This window comes from Rhincodon typus, chromosome 9 (assembly GCF_021869965.1).
Source record: "Rhincodon typus isolate 14 chromosome 9, sRhiTyp1.1, whole genome shotgun sequence".
NCBI lineage: Eukaryota > Metazoa > Chordata > Chondrichthyes > Orectolobiformes > Rhincodontidae > Rhincodon > Rhincodon typus.
Genome location: NC_063340.1, coordinates 67,293,759 through 67,313,861, shown reverse-complemented (window position 1 = coordinate 67,313,861; position 20,103 = coordinate 67,293,759). Strand labels below are relative to the sequence as shown.

At 37.8% G+C, this 20,103-nt stretch overlaps 1 protein-coding gene across 1 annotated transcript in view; it reads right to left on the bottom strand.

The window, feature by feature from the left end:
• The window catches only part of lrpprc (leucine-rich pentatricopeptide repeat containing), a 131,814-nt gene that overhangs the window by 18,639 nt on the left and 93,072 nt on the right, over positions 1-20,103 (bottom strand). Inside the window, exons 24-30 of the mRNA XM_048601116.1 lie at positions 18,673-18,797; positions 16,957-17,063; positions 10,640-10,708; positions 9,221-9,311; positions 5,644-5,786; positions 4,981-5,122; positions 1,044-1,170 (exon numbers count right to left, since the gene is read on the bottom strand). Of these exons, the coding sequence (XP_048457073.1) occupies positions 1,044-1,170; positions 4,981-5,122; positions 5,644-5,786; positions 9,221-9,311; positions 10,640-10,708; positions 16,957-17,063; positions 18,673-18,797 (804 nt within the window). The remainder of the gene's footprint in view (positions 1-1,043; positions 1,171-4,980; positions 5,123-5,643; positions 5,787-9,220; positions 9,312-10,639; positions 10,709-16,956; positions 17,064-18,672; positions 18,798-20,103) is intronic.

Sequence of the window (20,103 nt, the reverse complement as noted above, 5' to 3'; positions counted from 1 at the left end):
ATTACAATGTACAGTATCACTTTCTCAAAAGGGGCTCATTGAATAGTTACATACATTAAATAACAATTTACTTCAGTTGGGAGCCATGAGACCTCCACGATATAAGCAAATTGATAATATATAGACCCATGTTCTACTGGGGCTTACACTGCATATCCATCCTGTCTTGGCTCTTTTCTTCTACAATGCATTAGCTCACACATATGCACACGACTGGGACACTAGCTCTCTCTACCTCCCTCATAGATCTTCAGTTTATTCTCATGCCTGATTAGCTGTACACAAATCCTTTATTTCCTGGGCATTTCTAAAGGCATGATTTTTTTTTCCACCAAAGAACTGCCATTCAGGAACAAAGCTTTCCTGTTCTAAATGACATGCCATGCACCATCAGTCAAGCAGTGCGTGACAACCTTGGAGAAATTAAAAACTTTTAATGAAAGGACATTATCTTTAAAAACCAGAAAGCGTCAATCCACGCAAGAAAAAATTGTGCATAATCCACACTTTCAACGGATGAGGATTACACAATTTGTCAGAGGGCCATTTGAGCTAAACTTGAACAATTATCTCAGTGAACTAAACCAAACAGCATCGCACCACTGCAAGCACATTACGTGACCTCAGGAACTCTGAAGGTCTGAAGAATCAGGTTGTGGCAATTACTGCGATCAATCCCAAGAAAATCCTTCGTTCCGTACAGGGTTAAACTATCCCTCTCAGTCACTTTCAGCTTCCAGGGTTCAAGTAATACAGCATTGCTCTCTGGATTTTCTTACTCTCAAGAGCCAATCCCCTTAATCCCTGCCTAAGCACCCATTGCTCAATCGTGATTTCTCCTTTTCCATCTGTCAGTCTTAAATCAACAATTTGTACATGAGACAGTGTAATGCAGACAATAAAGGATTTACATTTCATTATCCTCAAATCTTTTCCTACAATTAAAATGCTGAACAAGTGTTAGGGTGACTGTTGGAGGTTACCACTAACATTTTTTACATTCCATCTTCTTTACCCTTTCTCCATTAGAAAAAAAAACTTACTTGCTTTTGACATCCATGGCTTCCTCCAATAACCCATGACTCAGAAGAGTGTTCATGAAGCTTGAATAAGCTGCTGAGCTGAATACTAGACCCTTCTTTTCAGCTTCCATGAAGACATTAAAGGCTTCTAAGAAGAATAAAATAAGTATTTTATTAAAATAGAATCATAAACGCATGATTCTGCTAATATTTGCAAGTCCTTCAAAACAAATATCAAATGAAAACTTTTCAATAGCTCAAGAGAAACCATTTGGACTCCCTCAGTCATTCGTCTCCTTCAATTTTCCAAGGTTAAACTTGATGAATTTATTTTATGAAGACTACAGCAGAAAACAGAAAAATATCTCGCTACAGAATTGCACATGATTTTACAAAACAAATTAGGCAGCAATCAACAGTCTGGGTTTTGAACACTACATTTTTTTTATTCCTGGGATTTATTTGATGCATCCTAAACTAAAATTAAACTAAAATTAAGATTCTGATGTGGTTCATACATAACCTTTAATAGTACTCATGGTTTTTTCATTTTGTTTAAACATAATCTTCCAGTCTCAGCACCAAACCTGGTGTAAAGATTGGTGTCCTAGCTACACTATTCAGAATTTTCACTTAAAGCTTTTCTAATGGTCTATTACAGAAATTAGCTATCAATGGCACAAATCCATTTTACCTTAACCCCATCAGTAACTGTTTTTATGCAAGCAACTTCAATATTTGAAAACATAGGTTTTGGTGAGATTGGTATAAGTTTTAATTTACAAAACAGCTGAATGACAGCATTCTGAAGAGGAACCAAATCTTCAACCACTTCTCTCTCCACAGATATTGCCAGACCTGACAAGGCCTCCAAGCATTTTTTAGTTCGTATCTCAAGAATCGGCAGTACTTTGCCTTTAACCAAATGACAGCTGTGATTGAACCAACAATGGGAATAATGAGGTACAAGACCTTTCATGCTAACTAGAACTTCAGTTACCTGTTTTTTTGCAAATGGAAGGAATGTCAGAAGAAATTGCATTTGTATAGTGCCTTTTAAAGCTTCGGGATATCCCAAACTGCTTCAAAGCTAATGAAGTACATTATAATTTAGAGAACATGAAAGCCAAATGCACACGTATTTATGACATCTGGCTATGACTAGATAGTCTGTTTTTGTGATGTTAGGGAGGGTTAAATGGTGACCAGAAAACATTTCCACTCTGCATAGTCTCAAATGTTTTTCCATGTCATTGATTCAAAATCTTCCAAAGATGGCAATCCCTGACAGTGCAGCACCTCTCAATACTGTACTGGAATACCAGTCTAGGTTGTGTGTTCAAGCCTGACATGGAGTTTAAATGACACAACCTGCAGGTGGGACAGTGCTACCACTGAGCTATAGTTAGCATTCAGAGGCAAAGCAAAAACCAGCTTAAGGCAGAAAAACTGTGAGAAGCCATTTCGTGACAGAATCAAACAAGAAAGGCCATCTTACACAATGCAAATTGTTGCAGCACGCTCTATGCGGATAAGCATTAATTAACAGTCACAAAGATCCAGTGAGAAAACATACATATTTGAAAAAGTAGGATTGACTGTGATATTTCCGATTTGATAATCAGTAAATAAGCTGTTAAAAGGAATAGTCTCTGAGATTATAGAATGGCTTAAACACAGAAGCACTGTTTCATACGACAGTATGCAACCCAAAATACCATTTTAGTCCTCTGAATGGGAAAAACTGCAAAGACAGATTGCAAAAAAATTTCAATCCTTAAAAGTGGATTGATAAATTTCCATGGAGTCGTTAGGAGGGGAAAGGAGAGCCTCAAATAGGAGAGGAGAGCTTGACTGCATTTCTCTAACTACAAGCAAACCAATTACTCCAGATCACTACATTCATGAGAAGTTGTTAGAACAGTATACCTGATTTTTGCATTGAACAGGATCTCAAGGACACAGTAGATTTTTCCATTGATCTTTATTCTAATCTAACAATTAGCTGGACGAAGGAGGTTACTTGACCCATCACATTTACTCTGTCCTTTTTAAGAGCAGTCCAATTTAGTCCCATAACCTCAGCTTTATCTCCACAAGCCTTCAAATTAGATCTCTGCAAACACATGCCTGATTGCCTTTTTATGTTGCTATCAAGTAGGATTCTATGCCCCTTTCAGGTACTGAGTTCTGGATCTTAACAACCCTTAACAACAGTAACTTAAGGTTAATTACTTAACTGGACCCTTTTCAAGGACTGAAACAGTTTGGATAAAAAAGTGGTAAAAAATGTCAATAGGAAAAAAACACACCAGTTTAAAATAATGGTATGAATGTGCACAACCAAGTAATGCAAGTGAGTCATCAGGAAGACAGAAGGGTGCATCAGTATATGCAACATTTTATTTCCACTGCAATTTTCTGCTCTTCCTAACGTAGTCAGATACTGGGGGTCATCCAGGTTACATTCAACATTTTATTAAATCCAAAAGACGTTAGCCTATGATTCTCCTGGTCTGTTAAATATTGTACAAGACAACCTTTTCCAAATAACTTTCCAACTTTTATAATTTTTTTCCAATTAGAGGCAGCTGAGAATATGCAGGAAAATACTGTTTGTCAGTACCTGAACTAAGTTCTTGCTTCTTGGTGCAGAACCACAGAAAAACCATAGAACTGTAGGAAGGCTACAGCTTAGAAAGAGGTCATAAACAAGCTGCCAATTCTAATCCCATTTTACAGAGCCTGGTCCATTGCCTTACAAATTACAGAGCTTTAGGTTCAAGTTCAGGGCCGGGCTCCTTCCAAATAACCTGAAATTCTCTGCCTCCAGCACCAAACTGAGCAGTGAATTCCAGACACTCAAAAGAAAAGGTTTTTCCCACATGCCCTCTCTAAACCTTTGACCGATCACTTTGTATCAACTCCATCCAAGATCTTCATTATTTTGTACATCTCCACTCAGTCACGCCTCAGCCTCCTCAGTTGAGTAAAACAACCTTTGTATGTCTAATCTTTCCTCATACCTGCAATCTTCAAGACCTGGCAACATTCTTGCAAATCTCCTCTGTACCTTAAAGCAATGATGCTCCTCCTGTAATGTAGTGACCCGAACTGTACACAAACGTTAAGCTGTGGTCAGTGTCTTGTATATCCCTGCATGTGTATTCAATATCTTGTTCAATGAAAGAAAGCATTCCATATGCCTTCTTTACCACTTCTTGCCACCTTCAGAGACCGATGGCATGCAATCTAAGGTTTCTCCTTTCCTTGACTTCTCTTTATCTTCCAGTTTATTGGGCATTTCTTGCTTTGTTTGCCTTCCCCAACTGCATAGCCTTGTACTTTTCTGCCCACTCAACCAAACTACTGCTATGCTCCTGAAGTTGACAGCCGTCCTCTTCACTATCAACAATCTGGCCATTTTTTGTATTAGCAGTAAATTTCCAATCATGTCCCACAATTAAGTCTAAATCATTAACATATAGGACAAACAGCAAGGGCCCCAAAACTGTGCCATTTGCAAGCCCAATGGAAACCACCTTCCATTCATAAAGACATCCATTAACTATTACTTTTTGATTACTGTCACTGAGAGAACTCGCCACATTCCCCTAAATCCCATGAGCTTTAATCTTTTCTGATCAATCTTCAGCATGGGACCTTATTAAATATAAATTAGACAATCCATGTATACAACATCCACTGCACTACTCTAATCAATCCTTTGTTGTTCCCGTTCTCTCAAAAAAACATCTAATTATGTTAGCAAGGAAGGACCTTCCCTGAAGAAAACCGTTCTGAGTAATCTGTGCCTTTCCAAGTATCTCTACGAACTGATTCCAGTAATTTTCCCACCCTAAATGATTTGGCCTAATCCCTCTCACATTTTCTGTTCAGGTTAATTTCTAAAGAAATCAATGTATCATTACTTTAGTTAAGTTATTACAAATTGTACCTTGAATACTGTTCTTCTTGCAAAACATGAGTAGTCTGCGCTGATAGTCACTTGCAGAATCAATGGGCAAATCACTAGTTCTTGTTCGAGTAGCTTGATTGAGAGCAGATGAAGTGGATCTTGCAGCATCCTCATACCATGACTGAGAAAGATTTTAAAAAATTGCTTGGTAGTAATGTATTAGCTCTGTACTAAAAAGAGACAAAAATGCCTACAATTTGCAGCTTGCACCATCAGGATGAGGGCACAAGAGACAGACTGGAGGAAACAGACACAAATTTACAAAGCACAGAAGAGTGTGCCGATTAGCTGGGCCACTGTTGGCACACAGAGACAACAAGATCAGTTAACTGTCAATCTTAGGTTTTCAAACCAGGTGGAATGACTCTAGACTGATTCAGGTATTACAATGGGAATGCAGCATAGTTTAGCAGTCTCTATGATCTGTTTTCCAACGAAAACAATATCCCTTGCATTTCAGGTACATTGATGCATTCTGATACATTTGCAATATTAGAATGCACAGCTGTATCAAATAATAACCATGAGTATACTGAATGGCAGAGCAGGTTTGAAACTAGAAATTCTCTAGAAACTAAATACAGGGTTTTCATTAAGATTTAAGAAACAAAACTAATTTATTTTTGATTGTGTAAACAATACCTCTGGGACTTCAAATGGAATCTCCTGACCACTGATCTTGAGTATCTCAGCAAGTAATCGGAGTGTTCTTTCCCGGGGTATCACATTTTCCTCTTGCATTTTGGTCCACGTTGCATCAGCTTTCCGCCAGTCATTATTTTCCTCTGTTTAAATTAAGACATTTAATTAAGCTGCAGAAAAGGGAGAATAGAAATAATTTCAAGGTCTCTCGAGTAATTGCAAAAAGAAAACAAAATTCAAGGGAAAAATGTTTGATTTAAGCAGATCCTCAAAAATGGAGGATTTTTTTCTTCTGCCATCAAAAGTCAGAATGCAGAGTCAACAAAGCTAGGAATCATTCATATACAACATAGAATTCAACTGTGATGTAATATTGATTTAAAACCTTTATTATAATATAAAAAGAATGCCAAAACATTGCCTTTTTTTTTTAAAATCAAACCAGTTTTGGAAGAACAACTGTGATGGGGTTGATCATGGACTATGACGTCCAACACTCAAGTCAATTGAAAATGATTTATTTAAAATGCCACCAAGTGGAACACAGCATCAACTAGTTAGTTTACATTAAGCAACAGATGGTCTGCTTTTAGCATTTCAGTGTATAACTCTAACATGCAGAAGCACAACTGAAAGTAAACTGAACCTGTGCTACTTAATGTAGCACATGTGGGTGCAGGGAGCACTGGATAACATTACCTATTTATACTCAATTGATTATACCTAAAGGATAAGGCAGCAATATTGCCTTTTGCTCAAAGACTTCATCCAAAACCAAATCTATTTTTAATAGCTCACTGATGGCCAGTAGCAGCGGTGTGTACTTATCTACAAGATGCACTGCAGAAATTAACCAAAGATCCTCAGGCAGCACCTTCCAAACCCATGACCATTTCCATCTAGAAGGACAACGGCAGCAGATGTATGGGAAAACCGCCACCTTCATGTTCCCCTCCCCTCCAAGCCACTCACTATCCCAACTTGGAAAATTTTTCACCGCTCCTTCACTGTCGCTGGGTCAAAATCCTGGAATTCCTTCCCTACAGCAACGCCCACATCCCACAAATGAATTAAAAAATGTTTAGTCCATGCCTTAAAGCTGTAGCCTCTGGCTCAGAGGCAGGATGTTATCTACTCAGCCACAGGACATTCACAGTCTTGAAGTCAACATTCATCTCAAACTGTTAGTCTCATTTAGTATTGTACAAGTTAAGCCACATGAGGATCGCAACAAAAACACTTAAAATGCGGAATTCAGCAAAATGCGGTCGTACAAATGGAAATGGTGGATGGCAAAGGATGTGGGCAACAGGTTTCCTGCATGACTACCACCCTCTGCTTCCTGCCACTCAGCCAATTCTGGATTTAACTAGCTAAATCTCCTTGATTCCCATGGGCTGTTACCTTGGCTATCAGTGTCCCATTGAGGACCTTGTCAAAAGCCTTGCTAAAGTCCAAGGAGACTACATCGATTGCATTGCTTTGATCTACATACCTGGCTACTTCTTTGAAAAATTAATCAAGTTGGTCAGAAATGACCTCCCACTAACAAAATATATATGTTAACTGTTTTTGATTAATCCCTGCCTCTACAAGTGCAGAGTAATTATGTCCTTCAGAATTGCTTCCTGCTATTTTGCCACCACCAAGTTTAAACTGACTGGCTTGTGGTTCCTGGTTTCTTGTGAAGGGAAAGATTTTCTTCTGGTATTTTCGTAGCACCACAGAGAACTTCTAAGGTAAAAAAGTTATTTGCAGGTTAAACGCAACCAACACAGAATATCCCCAACAGTAATGCACCAACTGTCAGCCTTCTTGTGACATGTTCAGTTGCCCTCTCACTTCCCTCTGTACTGCAGCTTCAAACTTTCTTAGTACCACCTCTTGTCCTAGTTTCCCCTGCTTCTGCACATCTAGTGGTCTTCAGTTTTCTCTCTCCAAACTGTCTCACTTTCTCTGGCCTTACAGGTTCTTCCAGCTATGAATCCAGTTCTATTTTTCCCCTCGCTCACTGGTGCAGCTTCTAACCCATCTTAATCTTGCTCTAACTTTCCCCAAATGCAACACTATAGGAGACAATCAATTAACATTTTTGCTTTCCATGACAGATTCCCATCGCCCCCATAAGCCCCTTGCAGCCTTCCATTCGCTTAACTGCCCTTACAGCTTCTCATTTGCCCCACTTCCTTGCAGCTTCCCACTTTCACTCATACTCCAATTCCCTTGCAGCCCCTCATCCTCCTTGCAAGCTCCTAGTTCCCCTGCAAGCGCCTTGCAAACTTCAATTTGTCCCTCACCCCACACACAGCCTCCACTAGCCTCCAACTCCCTTACAGCCTTCCATTTTCACTCTTCCACTAACCACCTTGCAGCCTTTTCCTACCATCCCCACCTTTTTCTCAGCTTCCCTCTCAGCCTTCCTCTCAACCCCCAACCTCCCACACAGCTGCCTCCTTCCCACCATCCTTCACAAAAGTTATTTGTGTCCCCAGCAATGACTTTCCCTTGCATTTTTCTTGCAACCTCGATTCTAGTCCCCAACACATGGACACTGGCTCTAAGTTGCTACTCCTAGACTTCAGCTCTTGGTGCCCTGATTCATCTCCTAGCTCTCAACAGATCATCTCTTACTTTCAATCCTTACTATCTAACTGCTGGAATGGAACAGAACTAGCCTGTGATTGGAAGAGTTGCTCCTCACATGCTATTCACGGGGGCAGCTTTCCTCCAATTGGGTGCCCTCATGAATTAATTTTACGGGGCATTTGGGGATGCGAGGGCAAATTCACCCACTGTCCCCCTGTACTTTGGGCATTGAAATGAAGAAGTGCCGTAACAGATTTCTTCTACTAAATTCACAATTACTGACATTGTTACACAGAAAGAAACAAATTACATACAAAGGAAATAGCAGAATATCTCACTCACAGACTAACAACTACAAACCATTTTCACTTTGGATAGAAGAATATAAGTCAGCTTCAGAAACTGTTTTTAAGGGATTCGTTCTCAACGGTCACACAACAGAAAACAGAGCATGCAGATTCCAGCTGTGTAACAATATTTGCAATGTCCACTGGTTGTGCAAAATATACACATTCTTGGAATAAACTGATCGATTGTAAGAGCCAGCACAATGACAAAAATCTTTTCAAAAAAATAAATTGTAAATCACAGTTGACTATATGAAAAGGTAACATTCTTATCAAATAATTAAACATTCAGACTTTGGAATTAAATACATTACTGACTACCAGGTTACTAAAAGATCAGTAGTAATCGTGTGCCAAATAACAACTTCTGCCCTGCCCATTTCACCCAAGGGGATTTATACTGGGATGAACCAACTGTCAGTTGTCAAAAAATGCATTAAAATTACACATTTTTGCTCATTCTAATGTTGGAGAGCTTTAATGCTGTAGTCAGTATTACATATCCTGAAAAATCAGCATCACTTCAGAACACAATTAATTTATGCAGACCTGGAAGACTATAAAAAACTACTGTACTTCATGCACATATACATAAAAATCTTCAGTGGTCTTCAAGATTAATAACAAATTAAAACTTCACTCACTGAAAAGCCTCAAAAGATAATAGTACATTTGATCTCGGTCACATTCAAATAGCTTCTGGGTCATTTCCACCATGTTCTCAAGTGCTTCAACCTGAAGCAAATTAGGAAAATATTTCAGAATTCAAAGATCTTAAATAGACACATTCTGCTAATATTGAAAGATTTCCAAATGGTGTAATTATAATGGGTCTTACAAAAAGGAATTGCAAAGTTTTGTTTTAATTATTGAGATGACTCACTTGGATTGGAAATAAACTTACAGGTGACCAGGTTTTCCTCTCTTCCCCTCTGCCAAAAACTTGTTTTTATACAAGATGACATTAAAAAGGAGAAGGAAAGGGCTTTTCTGGCCATCAAGCCTATCTACCATTTGAGAAGATCATAGCTGATCCAAGTTCGGCCTCAACTTCCCTTTCCTGCGTGTCCCCCAAATCCTCAAGTCCAGTGTTCAACAAAAATCTGTCCAACTCAATGATCCAGCTCTGTGAAAGGAATTTCCAAAGAATCATTGCCCTCGGAAGAAATTATTCCTCCTCTCAATCTTAAATTGCAGACAGCATGCTTTTTAAACTGGGCTCCCTAGTTCTAGATTCCTGTTGAAAGGAAAATATCCTACAAACATTTATCATGACAAGCTCCCCTAAAATCTTACATATTACAAAGTCATCTCCTCTTCTTTTAAGCTCCAATGAGTATATGCCTTATTACAATCTTTCGTCAGAACATTACTCTCCATCACTAAAATCAGATTAGTGAACCCTCTCGGAACTGATTCTCTTGCAGTAAGGGAAGCCAGACAGAATACTCCCTGTGCAGGGTCACCAATGCCCTTTAACGTAGCAGCAAGACTTCCTTTTTTTTACTCCATCTCCCTTGCAATAACGTAAATTCTATTTGCCTTCCCAAATACTTGCTGTAATTGCAAGTTAACGTTTTGTTATTATGGACAAGGACACATCTCCATGCTGCAGCCTCTACAATCTCTCTCCATTTAAATTATATTCTGCATTTCTATTCTTGCTGGAAAAGTGATCATCACATACTCCATCTGCCAATTCTTTTGCCCATTCACTTAACTTTGCCATACTTCTTTGCAAACTCTTTCCATGCTTCTCAGCTCATTTTCCTACCTAACTTTGTAGCATCGACAAATTAGGTTACAATACAGTCGGTCCTTTCATCCAAATCAATAATATACAGATTGTTGACGGCCCAGCATTGATCCTCAGCATTCCACAAGTTACAGTCTGCCAACCTAAAAATGACTGATTTATCCCACCTCTTTGATTCTAGTTAACTAACCAATCCCCTATGCAGTTTATTGTATCAACCCCAGCACCATGAGCCTTTATCTTGGACAATAAGCTACGAAATTAATAATCTTCCTTTCCTACCTGTGAAATCACACAACCAGCCTACCTGATTCGTGGCTGTGCATTTATCTGCAAACCACTGAAGCCTTCCTGGACGGGCTCGCAAGCCAGGGGTCTGTAGGAAAATCAAAATATTCAAAAGAGTAAGAGGGATAGATTAATAAAAAGATACTTGGGCAAAATTAATCCATTTCTTTGGATGATTTTGTTACAGCACATTTAAAATAATCACATTTTTATTCATAGAAATGCTGAAGGAAATTTATGACATCAGTAATTATTGTAACACAGCACTTTGTTAAATTAATCTATAATTTGAAAAATGACTACATTAATTGCAACTAGGTTTTTGCGACACAAATAGCATAATAATCAAATGTGGTTATGCTTGTTCTGCAAGTCATGTATGATTTACAGTATTTTATTCAAGACATTTAATACAACCATGTTAATTCGAGTTACTGTAGGAAGAATTTAACATTTAATTCTCATGAAATGATTTCATGTAAAGTCAAGGAAGCTCCACCACATAATTTATAGTCTAACAACGTTCACAAAATACCTTTCTTAAATTTATTTTAAATGTGACAATTATAACCAAAGTGTTCACCTGAGCTTCCAAATTCTTTGAATTTTTAAGGATTTAAATAAATATATGAAACAAACTCTTTCAATTTTCTAAATATCAAATCAGTTTGGTAATACTCTCCAAGTTCTCAACAATTTCACGCTTTATACAATGAGGTATATGGAGCAGATACATTTTCATGCTAACTTTACCATATAAAGTAGGTTTACATGAAAACTATAGCATGAAATTAAATATTAAATACGACCGAATCCTGAAAATTAAACAAAAGAGACTGACTGTAGGTACTGAACAAATAATACATTTGATTACAACTTTCAATACCTTCACTTATCCAAATGACACGGATGTCAACAATGCACAAATCCACAACATACAAGTATTAAATCTCCTGTGTTTAGACATGATTGATGTGCTTGTCATTTCAAAGACAGCTAAGCAATAAATGCAGATATCCTTCAGTTTCATCTGATATTGAGAACAGTTTTCACTTACAATAAGACTCAATCCTCAAAAGAACATCTAGGTCAGCTTAACTAAATCTCCTAACCTCATCAATGTTCTGCATTTACAGCTTATTGCTCAAGTGTTTTATGAACCAAGGAACCTTCTAAACTCCAGAATAATGGCCATGACAGAAAACATTCTTTCCATTTAAGTTAAACTTTCTGTAGCAGAAGTCTGACATCACACATTAGTTTTTCTACATGACTGGAATAACAACACATCCTCAACTGATTAGGGCATTTTCGACTCATGCCATTATAGCCTCTTCATCTACTCATACTCTTTTTCAAAATTGATTAGGAATTCAAAACTAAACATGAACAATCTCTGCTGAGAAAAATAACTGTAGCCTAGCCTATATTAACACCAAATTGGAATATTTTCCCAGGTCCTCGGCACCTGATTTCTTGCCTTCCAAAGTCAAGTACAACTCTTTGCAGAAGTGTAAGATGATTGTATGGCTGTGCTGTAAATCCTCATTTTCATTCTTGTATTGCAGATTAAATTCAGAACTTGCATGGCTTTTAATGTAAAGCCAAAAAGGAAATGATGCATGCTTCTAAACTGCTGTCCAAAACAACACATCAAAAGCAATTTTACTGTAAATCTGGTTGATGGACCTTTTTTAAAAAAAACTTGTGCAAGCTCTTTATGTGTAACAAACAGTGGAACCAAGCTAACAGTAGTCAGATTAGGGTTTTAGTTCCAGTCTATGACTGATTGATTTTTGTTGAAGAACTATTTCATCATAAATCAACATGCTCTTAATGCTCCATCTCATTTGCATTTCTAAGGAAATGGCACATAATTTCCACCTAAAGACATTCCATACCTAAAATAGCCTTGTCACCAATGTCAGTCTATGCTGACAGTAGGTGCCCAAAGAATGGACATTGTGGGCCACATTGCCCAAGGCCTCATCACAGACTTTGATAACCAGGGGTAGTGCAGTGTGATGGGGCCATGGTGGTATAGTACTTTGGTCTTACAAATGTTTAGTGTGAGACCCATGCTCTCATATACCTCAGCAAATGTGCTGATAATGGCTTGGATCTCAGCCTCCAAGTGCATGCAGATGCAGCGTTTGGAGTTCAATGACAGAAGATGAGACAACCTTGGATCTGGCCTGCAGGCACTGGATTTAAAGAGGTTCTAACTTACTCAGTCAATTCACTCCATTCATGCAGGGAACTTGAGCAGAGGAAACTGGAGCATTGCAGCAATTAAGATCTGTAAAATCTCAAGAAGACCATCAATATGATGGAATGTGCGAATGAGAGTTAGGTCTGTGGCGAATCCCTTTCTTACGGAGTCTGAGATCGAAGCACTTGAAATGGAGGAGGATGCTCCATAATCCCACATAATTGCCAGTGACCTTTGTGAACCAAAGGCAGCCATGTACAAGGACAGGTGCTTTCCCTGCATTTCTCTTGTCATTGCTGTGTGGTGAAGATAAAGTGCCAACAGCGCTCCTTAGAGGGTGGAACTCATTGCAACTCTGGAATTAAATCTTCAGTCATAGGAAAAAGACAACTGAGGAGGATTCTTGGGATAACCTTTGCTGTGGTTCACAGCAGGGGAATTCTTTTGCAGCTACTGCAGTGAGACCTATTTTTCTTAAAGATGGTCACGATGACTGACAGATCTCTTGGCAAATGCTCCTCCTTCTAGATAAGGAAATTAGTCATGTAATCACATTAATAGTGCTTCTCGGTCACATTTTAGTGCTGTGGCTGGGTTCCATTTGCTTCCTGTGCTTTGCTGATCTTTAGCTGTTGAATAGTCTTTTTCATCTCATGCAAGATTGAGGCTGTGCTTAGACAGAAGGTATGGCATGCTGTGGGTCAGAGTTGAGGACACTCACTTTAAAGGCAGAGTCTCTGTTAAGGACAACTTCCAAATAGCCTTTTTAGGGGATGCTAATAGCCTTTCAGCCCTTGATCTGGCCATCATGGAGTTTCACCTTGGTTGCACAGACCAAAAGTAGTTTTGACTGTGTGAAGAAACCCCACAAATTCTGGCTAACTGCTGGATCTTCTACATTTTCACTGACCACCATCTGTTCTTTAGATTTCGAGATTTTAGCCTGGAGAGCTATTTAATAGATTCCAAATTGGGTTGCTGTCATATATCATGTCTTAAATCCTTTATACCATATCTCAATTCTTTTAAAAATATCTCTCCAACTAGAATTTAATTTGCATTTGAGTGAATCAACATGGTCTGCTTCTACCATCCCCTGAAGAATCCTGACTCAGGATACATAGCAGCTCAATTAAGTACTAATCCTATACTATTCTTGTTCTTCTGCAGAAAAGGAAGGGTTTTTTTGTATGAATGATTTTAAAATTATTCTACAAACTTCTTTTTAAATGGAAAAAAATAGAGATAATTTCTACAGATAGTAAGAACCATCGATGCTGGAGTCAGAGATAACAGAGTGTGGAGCTGGAGGAACACAGCAGGCCAGGCAGCATTAAAGGAGTAGGAAAGCTGACGTTTCGGGTCGGGACCCTTCTTCAGAAAAAGAGATAATTTCTAAATATTTTCAATAGCCTTGCTTAAAACAGTAATTCCTCCATCTAATAAGCTGGTCATTCAAGTTTATGGTCAATCACTGTAGCAATTGCAAAGTTTTATTACTCTTACTTGAAAATGAATGTAATTGCATTGGAGGCATTTCAGAGGAGGTTCACTAGATTAATTCCAGACAGCAGGGCTTTGTCTAATTGAGAAGAGATTTAATTGAGGTATATTAAATGCTAAAGGTGTTTGACAAAGTAAAAGAAGAAAGGGTGTTTCCTCTGTAAGGCAATCTACAATGAGAAGGCATAGCAGATTTGAAACAAATAGGGAGAAATTACTTTGCCCAAAGGATTGCGAATCTGTGGAATTCACTACCCCAGAGTACAATGGATGCTGGAGCATTGAGTAAATTTAACAAAAAAGATTGACAGATTTGTGATTTGTTACAGGTTCAAGGGTTATGGAGAGCTCGCAGGAATGTGGAGATGAGGCCAAGATGAAGTCAGCCATGATCGAGACTGCACCACGCACAGTACAAGGTGCCAAAGTGCCCACTCCTACTCAAGTTCTTATGCTATTTTCTTATTTAAGCTCATTTTCTGCTGAATACATTGCTGAAATATCATAATACAATGTTTCGTCTTCACATTCTAACTGCCCAATGTACATTTCCAGTAACTTCTGTTTTTTTAACAGCACATTTTCTCCTGCTCACTAAGTCCCAACTTTTTTGTTTAACAAATCAATGGTATGTTACAGAGACAGAGACAATGTCCACAAAGAACCACATGCACCTCTATCCATTAATGAGACAGGAGTAGTTTTATATAGCTTGAGGGTAATCACTCCATAAGTATAGGGTAATGTGAAGAGGTAGTCCTCCATGAACTATCACAGATGTATGAGAATTGAACCTATGCTGTTGGCTTTATTTTGAGTCACTCTCGTCATGTAGTTGATTGACCTATCTGACCCCCATGTGTGTACATATGTGACGAACCCTGTTACCTTTAAGAACAAGGAAGTTGCTTCCAAATAGCATTTTTAGATTTGTTTAAAAGAGTAACTTTAGATGTTCCAATTTTCAAGTACAAATCGATGCAGAAAATTCCTGAGAAATAAAAATCTTAAAATAATGGAACATCATTCAGAACAATAAAGGTAAAAGATCAGCAAAACCACAAATTGGCTGAGGTAATGACTCTGATCTGGTTTCTTTATGGCTAGTCATCCTGCTGTCTGCCTTCATTCAGTAGAATACACCGTGCCAATTTTCACAGACTTTTAAAGTCATACAAATTGCTAGCTAGTAAAAACAAGGGCTGTGTTTGGAAGCTACAAATATGTATCACATCAAAGTTATGAATAGTCAAAAGGATCCTTTAATGCCATCTCTTAGCAAACAGGGGACAATATGGAAAATACTTCATATTGTAATATACTTTCAGGTCATCTGCGTCAATTTTCTCCCATCACCATTCACACACAAGTTTATCTCCATATTACAAGGCTTACTGTATTCTCTGCAGCCAGAGTTCAAATTTGGCAGGCCAAAATATACAACCACTGGATGAAAGTGGACCAAACTGAGGTATTTCAAAACAACTGTACTGACAAAGATCTAATTTTGCTAATGCAACCTTAAGTTACAGCTACTCCATTTAGGAATGAAAATTAAAGTATATTTTGTTTCAAGAAGAACTCTCTTTCCAGATGGTAGGTCAACTCAAAAATTTCCAGATTGAGATCAGTAGATTTTAGTCAGGTAAAGATTTAAAGGAGTATGTAACAACAGAGTAATTGGAATTGCGATACAGCTCACACAACCTAACTGAATGGTGAAATAAGCTCGAGGAGTTTAATAAATTACTCCTATTCCCACTCTGCATAACAATTCTTATGGCAAGATCAGAATATACTTTTAACAAAGAGACAATGCCTTCTATATTCCATTATATGTATTCCGATAAAAATTAAAATTCACTTTTTCAATAAAAAAATGGCTCCAGCAACAGTACTGAAGGTCTTATCAGATCAACATATCTCCTGATGTCAGTTCTCCAAAAAAAAATGTAAAAGCTGGACAAACAGATAGTTTTACTCCAACTTATCCCTTTATATTACTAGGAAAGATTTTAATCAAGACCAGATAGAGTATGCAAAATTTAGTTGAGTGATCAGTCACCTTTAGCTGATCATAAGCTGCTTAAGGAATTACAGGAAGGAAAAGTTGAATTTAATATGATGCTGCAGCAGACTGGCTGATTATTTGCTCAGACATGCCCTGCAGTAAATCTGACCAGATTCACCCTCTGTCTGCAGCAAATTAAATTCTGCTGCTTTTAAGCGCAACAAAAGAATTGATCAGTAAAGGGGATTAAGAACTTTATACACTCAGGACTTGCAGTTTAATTTAATTGTTCTACAATCACAATTTTAATACGCAAACATAATATTTGGCACAAAAGGAACAACCTAATCAAGCCAAGCTAGAAAAACATTTAAATTTGAATAACATCTAACAAAAACAATAGCTATAATTCTTAATGCAGCACTATGCAGACATCAAAAGAAGAAATTCTATACTTATCACATTAATAAGGTTAACATTATTCAATTTGTAGACTAAATTGCATCAGTCAGAATTAGACTAATACTCATCTTAGGTTCAGAATATTAATTGATGCTCATTGTTCAAACTAAAATGGCTATGTGAACAGCATAATAGGATGAAGTCTCACCTCGATAATTTTTCTGGCCTCTTTGTATTTCCCACTCTGAAGAAAAGCGAAAAAAAGGTCATACAGCATCGTCATTTCACCTCGCTCCTGGTTTACAAAATCCATTGCTGCAAGCACAAGAGAAAATTTTAAAAGCGATGTAAGACAACAATCATCAAAGTTAAAACTTCATCTCTCTTCATTCCAAGAAATGTTAGCAAAAAACCCCCCAGATTTTATGCATAGTACACTTCATAAGGTTCTACCCATCATCTTTGTTTCACAGTGGCAAAAAGTTAATTCAACATGACTTTTGTCCAGTCACAATACAGATTTTAGGATGAATAAAGTGGGAGGGTTCTTTCAAGAAGGGAAGTTACAGAAAATGTCTTTCGTCCTAATGAGCCTATTCATTTTTGATCCAGCTTTGCTTTCTCTGCAGGATCATGTTTAATTATTACTGGATCGATTTATACAACTTAATAGCTTTCCCTGGTTACATATTCCATGCAATTAAAACATAAGAAGCACAGAAATAGAAAAGACCCCAGAAACTACCTAGTTAGCCCCCAAAAATTAATACCTCTATTAATTGGTTTTTGCACATCTCATTCAACCCCTAGTTTTTAAACTTTGGAACAATTTGTCCATATTAATTCTCAACTTGCATTATTGTGCAAACTATTATAAAGTCAGCTCAGGTTCTCCTCCTTTCCAAAACAAGCTCAACTTACTTAGCCGTTCACTACAAATAAACCCACTAGTCTTAAAGTACTGCAATTTGTCTTGAACTTCACCAGGGAATTGCTTACAAAACTACTAAATGATGCAAATATTCAATCAGAATTGTTGAAGGTCTATATTTTCGGATGTAAGCACTTTGATGTTCAGACAAGATATGCTAAGACTCTATACATATGCAAATGTTTTCTTTCTTATGTTACTGACCACTTCGCTTAATTAATTAATTTCAATTAATTAGTTTTTCATTCAATTTCATAACACTTTTCTTAGTTCCAATGAGAGGCTTTACAACTCCATAAAATAGAAAATGTCCACAAAACAGACAAAAGAACTTATTTAAGCCTCACACCAATTCAGGGTAAAACAAAAATTCTGCTGCCACAGAACTTTGAGGTGCAATTCTGATACCAACTAAAGAAGCAACTTGTAGGTAAATCAAAGTAAAATAGAGCAGAAAGCAAATTTAAAGAAATAACATTCCATGTGTAACGATCTGATGCAGCTGGTAGTGCATCAGTTACACAGCAGCAAAACAATTTCATTGTTCTCCTTGAAAGTGAGAGGCAACATTCAAATATTCGAAGACAAAATTAACATAGGAAAAAAAATTAAAAAGGAAGATTGAGAGGTAAAAGTACTTAACATTTAGAATAATTTGAGATACCAATTTTTATGCAACTGTCTGTGAAGTGATTTTATATCTACCCATTGAGCAGTTGAAAATGCAGCATGTGAAGCTTTACAGTATTTATGAATCGATAAATAATCATCAGTGAAGTCTAATTCATAACTAACACAGCAACCTAAATGAAAATTACTCTATAAAAACCTGTAATTTATCGCAGGGAATATTCTACAGGTTTGCTTTTAAACGGCACACAATAATTAGGATGTTGTGATACAAATTCAATTGGAGTAAGAGGGGAGGGAATCTGGCGAGAACACAAAAAAAAACACATTTTGGTTTGCTTTCACAGTTCCTCTATCAACCACCTTTCTGCAAGAGATCAGTGTCTCCTTGATCGACCAACTTGCACAAAACGTCATGAAGTCTCGGCATCTGGTCATATTTCTTCTGACAATCAATTATTGCATCGAGGGCAGCAGGTAGATTCCCCCTGGAACAAAAAACAGAAGATCACAGTAATATATTAGAGAATTGAAAACAACACAGGCAGTCCCTGTATTGCAAACACATTCCATTCAAGTCCACTCACAAGTCAATTTGTACACAAGTCGGAACACAAGGCAAGACAATATAAAATGGAGTTTGTAAGTACAAGTAAACATTCAAACATTGGATCTTTAATATCAGTAACACACCTAATATAGGATCGCATTCATAAATACAAGTGTTCATAAGTCAGACATTTGTAAATTGGGGACCCACCTGTATGCCTAATAATTTTTGGCCTGCTGAGACAGTTTTTTGCCCAAGAAATTCATGCACATTAAGCAATACCTTATGAAAGAACAGTTACAACAAATGAAATTTCAAATATATCATTATGAAACTACTCAATTCAAAAGCATTCCACTTCTTCCTCCTTCTTAGTGACAGCCACAAGTCCAAGTTTTCTCAATGATACACCTGTTTTGGCATCAGACAATACAAAATAAATAATGCTTCCTGCAGAAAAGAAACCAGTCTAATTACTTCCATTAAAACTGAAGGGGCAATAGAATGGAGCAATGGGAAATTACAGGGTCAATCCCTTAGCACACAATAAATCCTGTTCAGAAACAGCACAGTTTACTACAATTTCATGAGACAAAGAGCTTAATCTTAATTCCAATTACACCTTGCAATAGAACATAGAACATAGAACGTAACAGTGCAGTACAGGCCCTTCGGCCCTCGATGTTGCGCCGACCCGTGAAACCAATCTGAAGCCCATCTAACCTACACTATTCCATTATCATCCATATGTTTATCCAATGACCATTTAAATGCCCTTAAAGTTGGCGAGTCTACTACTTTTGCAGGCAGGGCATTCCACGCCCTTACTACTCTCTGAGTAAAGAACCGACCTCTGACATCTGTCCTATATCTATCACCCCTCAATTTAAAGCTATGTCCCCTTGTGCTAGCCATCACCATCCGAGGAAAAAGGCTCCCAATGTCCACCCTATCTAATCCTCTGATCATCTTGTATGTCTCTATTAAGTCACCTCTTAACCTTCTTCTCTCTAACGAAAACAGCCTCAAGTCCCTCAGCCTTTCCTCATAAGACCTTCCCTCCATACCAGGCAACATCCTGGTAAATCTCCTCTGCACCCTTTCCAATGCTTCCACATCCTTCCTATAATGCGGTGACCAGAACTGTACGCAATACTCCAAGTGCGGCCGCACCAGAGTTTTGTACAGCTGCAACATGACCTCATGGCTCCGAAACTCAATCCCTCTACCAATAAAACCTAACA